This window comes from Piliocolobus tephrosceles, chromosome 19, assembly GCF_002776525.5.
Source record: "Piliocolobus tephrosceles isolate RC106 chromosome 19, ASM277652v3, whole genome shotgun sequence".
Classification (NCBI taxonomy): domain Eukaryota; kingdom Metazoa; phylum Chordata; class Mammalia; order Primates; family Cercopithecidae; genus Piliocolobus; species Piliocolobus tephrosceles.
The window spans coordinates 12,592,523-12,607,269 of record NC_045452.1 but is presented as its reverse complement, the minus strand read 5'-3'; the positions used below and the strand labels follow the sequence as shown (position 1 = coordinate 12,607,269).

Genomic DNA, 14,747 nt, shown 5'->3' with positions numbered 1-14,747 from the left:
AGCAAAATTTTCTGGGGAAACGATTTCCATATAATATCAAGGAACGAGTTACTGGTTACCTCAGTGGCACCTAAAGGATACTTACGAATTTGTGTGCAGATATTCAAAGGTTAGCTGAGCTCGATTCAGACTGCTGTAATTTGTGAAAGCCATGACTGCAATGAGGTCTCCACTAACTGAGAAATATAACCTTATAATGAAATCAGTTTCCCAGGATTCCGTCCAGTAAAGCTTCAGTAAGTCTGTGCTCCTTAATGACAGTTAAAAGTAACCTAGTAACTATCCAAAATATATGCAAAGAGATGTTTAAAACTACAATTCCTTCAAGTGTTTTTTTAATCTTCTCAATGATTACGATGTAATATTTTGGAAGGAACTATGTCATAAATCTGTAGTTTTAAGGAGCTTTTAGCATTAAGTTCCGATAGCTCAATTCAGACAATCTGAGTCTCGTGTGGATGGTCCTGAAGGAGATGGTCCTTGAGTGGGCGGTTTATGACTGCTCCATCTTCATGATCTTCGCGCCTTTTTTGGTTCCCTGAAATTTCCTGTCAGGAAATTTACCAATCCGGAAATTTACCCACTTCTGTCAGAAAACTGACCAGCCATGTCTTCGCCACACGTGATGCCAGGATTCTTAAACAGGCCCAAGACCGGCGACCAAGAAAGATCTCGATGGAGTGTTATATGGCGCAAGTTGCAGCTTCACCACCTCCCAACTGAAAAAGTTCCTAGGCACCGACGACTTCTTTTTTCAAAGCCTGACCAAACCCAGTTCAGGGTGGGGGTCAGATTACCTCACACTTGGCCCACAAAAACACCTCACAAATGACCCGCCCACAGCACCTCAGGCAGGCCGCGCCCTGCCCCCACGTCCCTCAGACAACAGCCTCAGCCTCCCAGGCCCTTCCCGGGCCTCGGTCCCGTGGCAGCCTCCTCACGAAGAGGAACTACACTCGGCTTTCAAGGACCGGATCCAGGGCAGTGGCGAGCGCACCACCTGACCGGGCACTACCCAGATCTCACAACTGCCTTTGTCCCTCCCCGCGGAATTGGAACCCAACAGCCGCAGCGCGCTCTTGGAACCATGTGCTGCTGCTGCCGCCTCCGCCGCCGCCGCCGCCGCCTCCGCCGCCGCCCGCGCGCCGCGCTAGATGAGATGGTGACAGGACTCAGCAACACGAAATTCGGCGTTTAGAGCTGTTCTGCCGCCGCAGTCACAGACACCACACACACCGCTTTGTCTCCGCTAGTGCACACAGCCCCGGCCACCTCGCACACTCCCCGACGCCCCAAGCCCCCGAGGCCTCAGCGGAGCATTCAGCCAATCACAAAGCTGCAGCTCCTCCCGCCCCCGCCTTGATGTACAGCCTCCTGACTGGCGGACTGCGTGTCCCCATGTGACCGGATCTTGGTTGGCCGGTCCCGCCCCTGTCACGTGACAGCGTGTGCCTCTCTTCCTGCTTTCCTGACCCTCTCCGCCATTTAAAGAAACAGTACCGGGGGCGGGCCGAGCGACGCAGCCGGGACGGTAGCTGCGGTGCGGACCGGAGGAGCCATCTTGTCTCGTCGCCGGGGAGTCAGGCCCCTAACTCGAAGAAGCCCTGGCGCGCCCTCCCCCCCTCCCGGGTCTGGTAGGGCGAAGGAACGGGCGTGCGGTCGATCGAGCGATCGGTTGGCGGCTCTTTCTCCTGCTCTGGCATCCAGCTCTTGGGGCGCAGGCCCGGCCGCCGCGGCGCGCGCCCGGTGGCCGTTGGCGCTCGCGCCGCGTCTTTCTTCTCGTACGCAGAACTCGGGCGGCGGCCTATGCGTTTGCGATTCGACGAGGAGTCGTCCGGGTGGTCGGCGGCGGCGGGCAGCTGCTCCGCCCCGCTCCGGGGGAGGCGGCGGCGGCAGCGGCCGCGGGATTTGGAGCGGCCGGGGAGGCGGGGGTGGCCGGGGCCGGCTTGGAGGCCTGGCGCCACCCTTCGGGGCCTGCAAGGACCCAGTTGGGGGGGCAGGAGGGGGCTGGAGGATGGTTGGTTGTGGGATTTCTACTTTGCCTTTTCCTCCTTATGCCGCCTTAGTGAGGGGCGGGAGCTCTGGCGGCAGCCCCGGGGTGGGGAGACGAGCTCCGGAGTCGGAAGAGCTGGGTTTGCTTCCGGGCCTAGCCACCAGCTGGCGGAGTGACCTTAGGCGAGTCACTCTGTAATTTTTCTGCGCCTCAGTTTCCTCCTCTGCCTATCAATGTGTGTGGGGTTGAAAGCGCTTTGTAAACTCTAAAGCGTGGGTGTACGTAAAGGATGGTTATTGTTTGTAATTTTTTTTTTTTGAGTTGTAAGAAAACTTAGCAGTTCCCCAATCCTTGGGTTTTGAACCTGGGAACCTTGGATTGGAGTTGGGGATCCGCAAACTCCCTGAAATTGTGGGAATGTGTGGTTTGGGGGAATGATGGGAATTTGTGGGAATGTGCGTTATAGGGGAATGATGATCCATCGCTAGCAAGTTTTCGAAGGGGGCTGTGACCCAGAAGAGTTAAGAATCACAATTTCTTCATGCTACAGAGAGGAAACTGAGGCATAGATGTCATTTGGGACCCTTCACAACCAATTTGAAGCCCCTGTTTGAGTCCCTGGGATATGTGAGCTGTTTCTATGCATAATGGATATTCGGGGTAACAACAGTCCCCTGCTTGGCTTCTATTCTGAATCCTTTTCTTTCACCATGGGGTGCCTGAAGGGTGGCTGATGCATATGGTACAATGGCACCCAGTGTAAAGCAGCTGCAATTAGGAGTGGATGTGTTCTGTAGCATCCTATTTAAATAAGCCTATTTAATCTTTGGCCCGGCAACTTTTTTCTGCTGCTTGTACCGGTGCCTGACTACCTTTCTGACTCTCATTGACCATATTCCACGACCATGGTTGTCATCCATTACTTGATCCTACTTTACGTGTCTAGTCTGTGTGGTTTGTGGTGAATAGGCTTCTTTTCACATGGTGCTGCCAAGCCCAGCTAATTAATGGTGCACGTGGACTTTTAGCAAGTGGGCTCACTGGAAGAGACTGTACCTGGCATGGAATTCCTGAAGATGTTTGGGGTTTTTTTCTTTCTTAATCGAAGGTTAATATTCTCTGAAAAGTTTTGTTAGAACTACTGCGGAACCTCAAAATCAGTAGATTTGGAAGGGATTCAAAGCTTTTTAACCTTGGCCCTCCTTGTGTTCTAATTGCTTGCAAATGTAATACTAAGATGTCCAAGATGCTAGTTTTTGCTTCTTTGTTAATTGTCAGCTGCTTTTATCAAATTTCAGGCCATTATCCAACAAACACTATAAAAATGTTTGAACAATTGGATTTCAAACATTTTCGTTTTGTGGAGTGGTGCTCACCAAGTGGTACAGCCCTAAGCAAGTGAACACAAACACGTTTAAGTGTATTTTGGCTGATTAGATGTTAGCCAGTTATGCTATTTCATTCAAATGTCTGAAAAAACCAGTTGACTATTCCCTTTTCCTAAAGGGCAGAGACAAATAATCTCACTTCCAGAGAAATGACTGTTTTGGAGGAAAAAAGTGTTGGTCTTTTTGCTCTTTTGTAATTAAATCTGGATGTACCTCAAAAGACTCTTAAGACTGTGGTGACAAGATGCTTTCCTCAGCAGAAAGGAGGAAAAAAAAGCAACTGGAACTCAAAGCTTGAAATTCTGTGGCAAAACATGAGATGTCCAGGATTGGAGGTTGAAAAGATTTCACTACAGTGTTCTACAATAGTTGGAGCAGATAACTTTCAGTGTAGCCACAGCCATGGACTCCAGATTTCCAGATTTTCAAGAACTGGACTTGGAACCCGAAAGAGCTTATCAGGATGTGGCAGGAACACTGGAGGTAGATATTTGTTTTATTTTTGAATTTTGGGACTGTTGACCTTGCTGTGAGAAAAGAGACAACGACTGAGCAAGCACTACCACCAGCACTGTTACTGGGAATTAGAAGACCTGAGTTTCTGTCCAGACCCTCAGTGCAAACTGAGGACACTCCATCCAAAGTGAATTATGGTACTTGCCATTTTCCAAAATGCCTTTTTCTTTACCATCTCTGCACTTTTGTTCATACTCTCTTTCTACTTTGGAAATACTCCTCTCTCGTTTTTCATCTGTCAAAACTGCCATTTTCTCAGTATGCAACTCTTATGGTCTCTTTTCCATGAGTCTCCTAACTAGCCAGAATAGAACTTTTAAGTTTTATGACATTTTGTTATGTATCTTCTATCTGTATACAAAATCCTGTAAAATAGTTACTTGCCTGCATTTTCTGTCTTTGCAGATAGCAGACTCCTTGAAAGCAGAGTCCTTGTTTAGTGCATCTTTCCCACATACTGCACAACATATCATGAAACATTTATTAGGAAGGAGGAGTTTAGAGAGCAGGCTATCAGAATAACCACTCAGTGTTTTCTTAATTGCTATGTGATAACTAAAATTACTCTTAATGAGAAGAAAAGTTGCTAGATATGGGTCATGTTTCTCTATGTTTTAATGTTTTTTGATTCTAAATTTTGATCCAGGGAGCCCTCAGACATAACGAGAAACCAATATATTGAATGGGGTGTTACATACAGAAGGACCAAGACCTTATTTTCTCCTACTTGAGATGGAATCTTGTTAAGGTGAAAGGACAGCTTTTTAAAAGGAGATGGTCATAAGACAATTTGAGGAAGGCATTGAAAGAGGAAGAGGGGCAATTATCTCCTTTGTTTTATTGTTGGTATATAAACTTAAAATCTCACTTCTTTTTATGCCACTTGTGGAGCCACTTCCTCTCCCCACCAAAAAATGCCCAGCACCCTGAATCCGATCAAATTACTTTCCCAAAGTATGAGGCTTAGTTTCTGTTTGCTGCTTCGCTGAGACAGTTCCCACAAGTTGAGAGTGTTAATCAGGCTTTTGTGTGTTCTTTTTTGGATTGTTGTTGTTTGTTTTCATTTATCATTTGTCTTCGCCTAAGCCAGGCTCATCAAGAATTAACAGCCATCAGGCTACTGATGTGCTGACAGCAGACCCACTTAGAGTCCTGTGTTTGTAATTCCATGCATTTGTTATCTTACCTGTTTTGTCCCTGCCCCTTCTAGTCCTGTGCCTCCTGATTGCTGAGTGTTCACCTGGACCTTCTGACTACCTTCCCTGTGCTATTCCATCAGCCTACAGACCTGGTACCTGGATTTTTGCCCGAGATGATTCCTACCACCTTACTACTGAAGAAGACACCCATTCCAGTGGACCACTGTGACCCAGGAGGCATTCAGCCATCATGATGTGGCCTTTACCTCCACTCCTGTCCTGTTCTACCCAGATTCAGCACAGTCCTTTATAGTGAAGTCAGAGTCCTCAAGCCAAATAGCTAAAGCTGTTTTATCACAACAAAGGCCTAGTTTGTTCCATGAGTGTGCATTTCATTTCTTCAGTTAAAGCCTTCAGAGACACATAATAAATTTGGACCAGGGGATTTTTTAGTTATTAATGCTCTCTGAAGAAAGGGAACATCTTTTTGAGAGCAGCATTGGACCCCCACAATCTCAAATGATTGAAATTCATGAACATCTAGGATCCCATGAAGGTCACTGGACCCTGTTTTTTCTACTTCAAATCCTGTAGTAGCCTACTGAATGAGAAAACATATTCTGACCCATTGGGATCAAATCAAAGGCACAGTGAACTCCTCATAGCATCTTCTTTGGAATTACTCAGGAACCAGAACTTTTTACACAAATATAAGAAATTCTACCAAGGAGTCCCCTTACCTAAGCATCTCACAAGGCTGCATCAGATTCCAGAAAAGGCTTCTCTTGATACATCAAGGTAGAACCTCTATGGTAAATCCCTTCTGTTTATAATGCACTTTACGGTTTCAAAGCACTTGTACATACATTTATCTCAATTGTCAAAATAAGAGTGAATTATAATCCCTTTTTGCAAATGAGGGAATGTAAATTTTAAAACTTAAGCAGTTATCCAAAGTGACACAGCTGTGAAAGTGGTACAGGCCAGGTTTTCTGACTCCCAGTCCAGTATTCTCCTTGGAATTACCCACAGTGTTAAAATGACTGGGTATTGGGAACCTCAGGAAATTTTCCAGCTTCCTGATCTGGTGCCTGTAGTCACATAGGATGTCTTAAGTGTGATCACATGATAGCTACATCTAAGACCAGAATCCCATGGCAATATCCCACAGTTTAAGGGCATTTAAGACATTAATACTCCTGGGCCCTAAAAGCTTATCTATGGTCCTATCGCTGCAAACTAGTATTTATACAAAATGAACCACCTGGTTTTTTTAAAGGTAGTATTGTTTGTGTGTGTGTGTGTATAAATACGACATAGAGAAAGGTGTTACCTAGTAAGATAGTAAAGTATGTAAGACATGTCCCTGCCCCCAGTCTACATTGAGGTATAGTGTATTAAAGGATCTTAGGAGACTCGCAGCAAATTACTACTGCTTCCGTGCTTAAATTCAGAAGTCTAATAAAAGACTTGTAGCAGAGTTCCATTTTGCTGTTTAACCCATTGTGTCCTAAGTTTAATCAAACACAAAAGGGTATTTTTTGCATCATTCCATCTAATGGAATGCAGAAACTGCTTTAGAGCAGTATAGCCAGTGCTTCCTGATTGCCAACAGATTGCCCTGGACACCCCAGAATAAACAGCATCTTCAAAATCCCCCTTTCTCATACCTTGTTATTAACTGCTTGAATTAGTATGTCTCTGTCATCTGAGAGTTGCATCTTGACAATTACCTTTATTTCCTGTCAAAAGAATGTCTAGAAGATGTGTGGGGAGACATAGGAAAGGAATGGAGGAAAGTTAATTCACCCCAAATTGGATAAATTCCGTGACATTTAGCAATATACTTCTGTGTCCCTAGAATTGTACCACAACTTTAGTTCAAGGGCATTGCATCTCAGGTGGGTTAAGGAGGTTGGGAAGGGGAGAAAAGGGTTAAGGAGATATTTTCTTCAGATTTATCAATGTCTAAGAAGTCATCCAGCCATGGACTTCTTGGAGTAATACTTACAAAGAATTGGATGCATTTTGCAACCTCGGGCAAAAACCCCAGTGCTGTTGCAACTGAAAATCATTAGCCTTGTTCTCTGATAGTTACAAGCCCAGTTGCAGGCAATCAAAATTTATAGCCAATAAGCTCTAACTCCAACCTGTAATGTGGTCCATATTAGGGAAAGAATAGGAAAACACCTTGGTTTACCACAGGCTTTGCTTACAGTTTCTGCTTTCTGTGACCTATTTTTTGTATTTCAGCATTTTGTGACCGACTTATTCTTAGATCATTGGTTTTCCAAAGGCTTTGTGGCCATGAAGCCCTTTGAGTGAAAACTGCAGAAGCTCAGAGTAAAAGTGAAGCTGCTCTGGATGAAGCAGTGAAGCAAGAGTAGGGGCCTGAAGCCTGCTACAACTGTCTATCTTCCTTTACCACCGTGGTGACACCTAAGGGGACTTCCTTACAACACCTTGAACTCTCCAGAACACAGTTTGAAAACCACTGCCCCAGACAGCAATATGTTTGACCTGAATGGCATTCCAATATTTTCTGTACCTCCACTCAGCACAGTTCATGTTCAGTTGATGCTGAACATTCTTAGAAATACTGTGTGTGAATTTAGAAAAGTACAAGAAGACAGGCATGTCTTTGACCCCAGGAATGATCATGGGCTGAAAGTGGTGTCAAGTGAACCTAGATTAACAGCCCTCCACTCCAGATGGATATCCAGTGATTCCTAGAATGGGATATAGCCAGAGAACAATTCTATGCACCCTACACTGACAGACTCCCTTAAGCAACTTCTTTCACAAACACCAGATGCTCTACTGGTACTTGAAGTACATGACTTTGAAGTCTTGACCCTCCATGGATGTCTGAATTGCCAGCAAGGGGGTTTTGAAGCTGGTGCCTCAGTGAGGGCATATTAGAGCAACTTGTACATTTGACCTCTTGTTATCAGCCATGGTACTCTACTTCGTGTACAAGAGATAACTATGAAAGCCGAATTCAAATACTGGCAACATTTCCTAAAGGGGCTCAATATGTATCATCTTCTTTTCCAAACTACACATCACTGTATGACTCAACCAGTAGCAGTTATACTGCCCCTTGGTTTTTATTCATTTTAACTACTGTTTCCAAGATAAATGAGCTAATAACAACAACAAAAAAAGCAATTATTTTTTCTTCATCACTGGCATATCTGCCTATTCTCCAGAATAATTATGACTACTCAGCTCACTTTAACAGTTGATCTTCAAGAGACAATCTTTGAACACCCCTTCTCATGTGATTTAAAATGAAACCATTTGGAAAAGTTTCTTCTGGCCAATAATAGATTTTTTTTTTAATTGCTCTGCCTTGTGCCGAGAGATGTTCTTTTAAGATGAATCTTTTGATGTCTGATACCACCAACTGTAGGTGGTAGGGATAGTTGGAGGCTGGCCCTTTGAGCAGGCCATGATAGCTTACTTGCTGGGCATTTCAGATAGCTTATTGCCTACCCTTTTGCTGGAAACAGACTGATTTGAAAAACAAAATCTATGAAGACTGCAGCTAAGGATTTTATCAGTAGACTTAAGAGCTTTTTCCTTGTGGATATTTTAGTGGAACCACAACAGTCTTAATACTATCATTTTACACTGACTCAGAGCAGCTGACTTCATTCCTTGCCATGATATATATTTAAGGCAGGCATTGTAACAGACATTAAGACAACTTAACTGTTTCAGCAGGAAGGATTCAGTTTATGGACTCTCAGACCGGATCATGTTGAACAAGGAGATTTTGATAATGTGTCATGAGAAAACTCATCCTTTACTTCTCAATTTAAAGGCCAGCTATCCTGAGCTACTCGAATGAATGCACTGGTTAAACATTGGGGATAGTTTATATCCTCTCTCTCTAAGCCAATTGTGATTACATGACTCCACTCTATATCTTGTCAAACAAGGCCTAAGTCTGGTTGCTGTAGACTGCTCACCCTCAACAAATAAAAATAAAATCTGGATGACTAGCCTGCTTATATATACAACTATTATTTGTTAAGAAGAAATTATCTTCCATTTTCTACTACCTTCAAATTGTCAGCTTTTTTCCTCTCTGATTTTTCCTATATTTTACAGAAAAAGACATTGATCTATACTGCCAATCCCTCAGTCCTGCCAACTCATTCAAAATGGATGACTTAAGATGAAGATGATCATCTGCTCAAGAGTCTAAAATATACATTGTATGTAAGAATTGGTGATTAGAAAAGCAAAAAACCTAACACTTAAACCTAGGAGTTTGCCTACTATCTCCATGTCTCCATGCTTCAGATCTCATCTAAATCTTTGAACAGCACCATTCAACCAATCTGAGGCCTTGACTTGCTTGTAAGATGATTCTCAGAGATCGGCTGAGTTAAAAAAGGTGACGACTTGATTACCAAAGAAAGTAGGGCCAACTTTGACAAACCTGGCTCTGCTGACCCTGTCATTCCCAGATGTAGCATAGACTCCTAAACAGAACCTCAAGTCTGATTGAGGATAAGGCCTTCTCCTGAGCTGAAAGTTCTTTGGCAGATGAGCAACAAACTGAAAGCTGATGTACCTGACTGGCTCTATAAGATCAGAAAACTGTATCCAGAATAAGCCCTATGGATTAACTCCTGAGTCCCCAGGGTAAAAACTAATTTACAGAGCTTCCTTATTGATCTGCCTGTTCTTCCAGATCATATTCTGGCTATTGGTATGGCTGGCCCTTCTGAAGCTGCCCTGCTTGTCTGTTTTCTTGACTCAGCTCTTGCCTGCCTTTTTCACATGTTGCTGCAGTTAGACTCACTGACCTTGAGAAGACTACAGCCAATTTTAGTCTATCTTGTGCCCAATACAACAAAGATTTTTAATAGAAACAACCCACACCTCACCTGCTAGCACTCAGTGTTCACGACAGGAAGGACCATGTTGTATACTACTTGACCAGCAGCTTTTTTAAAGATATTTTTAAGTGCAGAGTTAGCCTCTATTCCTGTATGTATTTGATCATTTTCAGCACCTGGAACCTCATCTATCAGGTCTGGAAGGAATACAGCAGATCGAAAGCTGTGTCCATTTCTCTCCAGTAGTACAGAAATGAGTCCGATTCACCAGTGCACACAGAACTGTACCAGCCTGGCAAAAGAAGAACAGTTTCCACTGTACTTAAAATTTACCACCGACTCAAATTGCCTCACAGAATTATTTGATGTAGGAGGCTAGTTGTCTTGCTTCACATCAGCAGGACAGTTGGACTCTCAGACTCATGACCACTGAGTTTGCTTGTATTAAAACTGTGGTTTCTTCCGAAGTATGCTATTGGACTTGATTATTATCCCATTCAAATGGATTACAGACTTATTGAGGACAGGACAAACTTATCTCTCATGGTGTTTTTTTTAGAATACTTTTATAACCAAGGAAGAAACCATGCCAGCTGTTACCATTCAACTTCTTAAGCAGAGATTAAGCTTTTTCATATGTGTTCTTATCCTGGACATTTTCATATCTGTTCTTATCCTGGACATTAGTAGTTTTTAATTGCCCAGCATCCATTCCATCTCATTGTAACAACTCCCTGATGTTTCTTAAATCCACCTCTTCCTATTTTCAGTCTGTGGTTTGGACAGTCTGACCCAACCTTGAGCTTTGTGGGTGGACGTGTAATTCAGACCTCATCAATCAGCAAATCCATCTGAACTGTGGAGGAGAAGCTCTCTTTACTGAGGTGCTTTAGCTTTGTAGGATGAAAACCTCAAACCAACAGGGCCTGCCATGTAGAGAATAAAGCCAGTGCAGGGGAAAGTAGAGCCAAAATATGGAGAGACTTGAATCCTGATGACAACGTTTGTGCCCCTGGATCCAACTGTGCCTGAAGCTAGTATATCCCCTGGACTTTTCAGTTATGTGAACCAATAAATACCCTTTTTTGCTTAAGTTACTTTTGAGTTGGGTTTCTATTACTTGAAATTGAATCCAGACTGATAACATCTACCAACTTTGAAACTTGACAGATCCAAGTATTTATTAAACTAGAGGTCATGGTCACTGAAATTACTTTCCAAAGTGGAAGACAAAATGAAACAGGAACTGAGAGAATATTTAAGATACCACAGAAGCATAAAAATGACATAGTAGAAAGTAATAGAAAACCTAAATGTCTGTCGTTAAAGGATAGGTTAAGGTATGGTTCAGCCATATAGGAAAATCTTGTATCTATTAAAATGAATAAAGTACATTCATTGTGTATGGAAAAATGGCCATGATACATTAGGTGAAACAAGCTACTGATAGAAAAGTGTACAGTGTGAAATCATTTTAAAATGTGTGTGCTCATGTTTATAAATGCATAAAAAAGTCTATTCACAGCTTTCTTTGAACAGTGTAGATTACATGACACTTTCAACTTTATACATTTCTGTATCAATATTTTACACTACCCACATTACTTTTAAACTTTATTTTAAATAAAGAATTTTTTAAATTAAATATAGTGCTTACTGTTTGACCTTGGCAAGTTATTCAACACTGAGCCTGTTTTATTAAATGATTAAAAATACCAACTTTTATGTTCGTAAATATTAAATATAAATCATTCATTACTCAAGTTGACAGATTGCTATACCTTTACTTGTTTGAAAAACTCAGAGCTCAGTAATTATTCCTTAATTTTTTAAGCATGTCTCCTTCAAGTGAGTTTATTTGGATTATCAGAATTTTAGGATTTTGAGGTTGATCAAAGATTATTCTAGTTCTTGACTGATGTTAATCCAAGACTCTATTGCAGTATCCACATTAGGCAGAGAGCAGGGGGGAAGTCATTTTTTAAAAAATCCTTGAATTATTCCGATGTCACTGCAATTAAGGTCAATAGTGACCTTTTCATTGGTAAATCCATTACACATGCATCTTATCTGAACTTTCAGCAGCACAGATAACTCCCACTAGCTTCTTGAAACACTCTTCCCTTAAGTGCTATAATAATTTTCATTTTCTTTTCAACTTGCTGACTACTCCTTTATTGTAGATTCTTCTCCCCATCATGTAAATAATAGGTATAGTGGACATCCGTTGCTTTGGCTTGCCAAAAATCACTTCCCCTTTCCTTTAATGGTACGTCCCCACTTACCCTTTAGAAAGCTGCTCCTTCGTATTTCATGTGGTGTCACTGGAATTACAGATGATAGTACTCCAGCCTCATGCCCTGTGGCTGAGGTTTGAGCAATGCAAGCTCATTCTATCCCACCAGGACTTTGATTCTTAAGAGAGGTGAGCACCACCGAGCGAGACTCCATCTCAAAACAAAACAAAACAAAAATAGCCAGGCATGGTGATGGGTGCCTGTAATCCCAGCTACTCTGGAGGCTGAGGCAGGAGAATCTCTTGAACCTGGGAGGCGGAGTTTGCAGTGAGCTGAGATTGTGCCACTGCACTCCAGCCTAGGTGACAGCAAGATTCTGTCTCAAAAAAATAATAAAGTGGATAAAGCAGGCCAGGACCACTGAGTTAGAATGGTTACTTTGATTGCATTAGCTATTTTTTTAAATTGTATTTATATATATATATTTTTTTGAGACAGTGTCTCGCTGCGATGCCCAGGCTGGAATGCAATGACACCATCTCAGGTCACTGCAGTATCTGCCTCCTGGGTTCAAGCGGTTCTCCTGCCTCAGCCTCCCGAGTAGCTGAGATTACAGACACATGCAATCATGCTTGACTGATTTTTGTATTTTTAGGAGAGATATTGGCCAGACTGGTCTCGAACTCCTGACCTCAGGTGATCTGCCCGCCTTGGCCTCCCAAAGTGCTGGGATTACAGGCGTGAGCTACCGCGCCTGGCTTCATTAGCTATTTTAAAGTGAAGGGCATCAGCTCAAACCCAGAAACTGACCTGTGGGCATAGAATAAAATACAGGGTCTTTTTGTGTCCAGGATAAGTGAATCTCTGTGCTTAAATCCAAACTAGTACGTGGAAATTAATTATTTAAATTGCAAAATTACAATGCTGGTTGAATTTGTAGCATTACTAAGGTCTCTTTTGTGAGAGTTAAGGTATTAATCAGAAAAGAGACTAAATTATGTATAGAGTGCTGATATCTGGGAAGATTGGGAAGATTTTGAGAATCCCAATCCTCCAAATATCTCAGGAATGAAGGTTTGGGTAACCCTATTAGTCAAAAATCCCTGACTGAATGAAACAAAAAAGTATAGTCAAAAGAGGAGGAAATAAATAGCAGCTATAGACTCATAACCTGTTGGAGAAGTAAGATCTGTAGTCTACCCTGTATCTCTTAGTTTGCCTTATTTTATTTCCCCCTCTCCTCTTTATTCATTACATTATTCTGCCCTAACATTTCCTGGCTGAAGTTTGAGCATGATGCAAGTTAATCCAGTCAGATTTCTTCTCCATTGGAGCTAAGCCATTCTAATGGCAGTGTCCCCTCACTGATGTGTATGAGTGTGTTGGTGATGCTTAAATACATCAGGAAATCCATAAATTGCAGATTATCAAGATGGGGTTAAGAACTAGAGAAGAATGAGCATCACCCGGAAATCTTAGGCTTATAACTAAAAATTATTTTAGGTTATCTCCCTTTAAGAGGGAGATCTCCCTTTAGAGGGGATTATGTTGAGTGAAGGTATTAAGATTGTTCATGTTGAAGAATGCATGTCCACATAGTGTACGTTTGCCTACCCAATGTTATCTTTTTCCCCTCTGAGAATAGCACTTCACTTTTCCTTTGGGAAACTACCCCTTTCCCATGCCATGTGAGCCCAGAGGATAACGTGTAAGAGGTATATGAGTTTCTGAAAGCAATATGAGAGGCCTTCACCTGCCCAGATTCCTGACTTTAAGTCTCCTTGCCCTGTAGACTGAAAAATCTCATCCGTTCCCATGGCCTTGGTTTCTAACTGTATGTTGATAACTTCCAGATTCCTACCTTTGGCCTTGATACGTGTCTTGAGCTCCAGATCTGAATACCCACCTGTATCTAGATGTCCCCTGCTTGATTAACACAAAGATACTCTCACCCAATGTAATAACGCTGACCTCTTCGTTTTTTCCTTACAATCTGCTCTTCCTCCAGTGTTCCCTTTCATGGTAAATGGCACCACCCTCTACTCTGTTTCTCAAACCAGAACACGAGAGTTATTCTCAAAGCTTCCCTCTCTCCCAGAGTCCCTGTTAGTCATTAAATTATCTTGGTGTTAGCATGTAAATATATACCTTAAAACTATCTCCACTTCTATCACTTTGTCCAAGGGAACATATATCTGTTGCTATAAGTATTATAATGCCTTTCTTTTTTTTTTTTTTTTTTTGAGGTGGAGTCTCGCTCTGTCACCCGGACTGGAGTGCAGTGGCCGGATCTCAGCTCACTGCAAGCTCTGCCTCCCGGGTTTACGCCATTCTCCTGCCTCAGCCTCCTGAGTAGCTGGGACTACAGGCACCCGCCACCTCGCCTGGCTAGTTTTTGTATTTTTAGTAGAGACGGGGTTTCACCGTGTTAGCCAGGGTGGTCTCGATCTCCTGACCTCGTGATCCGCCCGTCTCGGCCTCCCAAAGTGCTGGGATTACAGGCTTGAGCCACCGCGCCCGGCTATAATGCCTTTCTAGTGGTCTCACTGCCTCTATTATTGTCCCACTACATACAGTTTTCTCTACAGAACAGCTAGAGTACCGCCCCCCCCCCCCCC

General features: G+C 42.9%; 1 protein-coding gene and 1 long non-coding RNA gene across 4 annotated transcripts in view; one reads left to right on the top strand and one right to left on the bottom strand.

The window, feature by feature from the left end:
- Window positions 1-1,465, bottom strand: part of MORC2 (MORC family CW-type zinc finger 2) — a 43,582-nt gene extending 42,117 nt beyond the window's left edge. The window contains exon 1 of one of the 2 annotated variants that reach the window (XM_023185482.2): window positions 86-1,465. In XM_023185482.2, the coding sequence (XP_023041250.1) occupies window positions 86-153 (68 nt within the window). In that variant the 5' untranslated portion in view covers window positions 154-1,465. The remainder of the gene's footprint in view (window positions 1-85) is intronic. The other variant, XM_023185483.1, reaches the window with a different exon arrangement.
- LOC111521845 lies at window positions 1,456-11,537 on the top strand. 2 transcript variants are annotated; one of them, XR_002725095.1, is made up of 3 exons: window positions 1,464-4,034; window positions 5,108-5,834; window positions 7,290-11,537. It is a non-coding gene; the product is annotated as an uncharacterized LOC111521845 (long non-coding RNA). The 2 variants fall into 2 exon arrangements; XR_002725094.2 differs by having other exon boundaries at window positions 1,456-4,034; window positions 5,108-11,537.
- The last annotated feature ends 3,210 nt before the right edge of the window (window positions 11,538-14,747 follow it).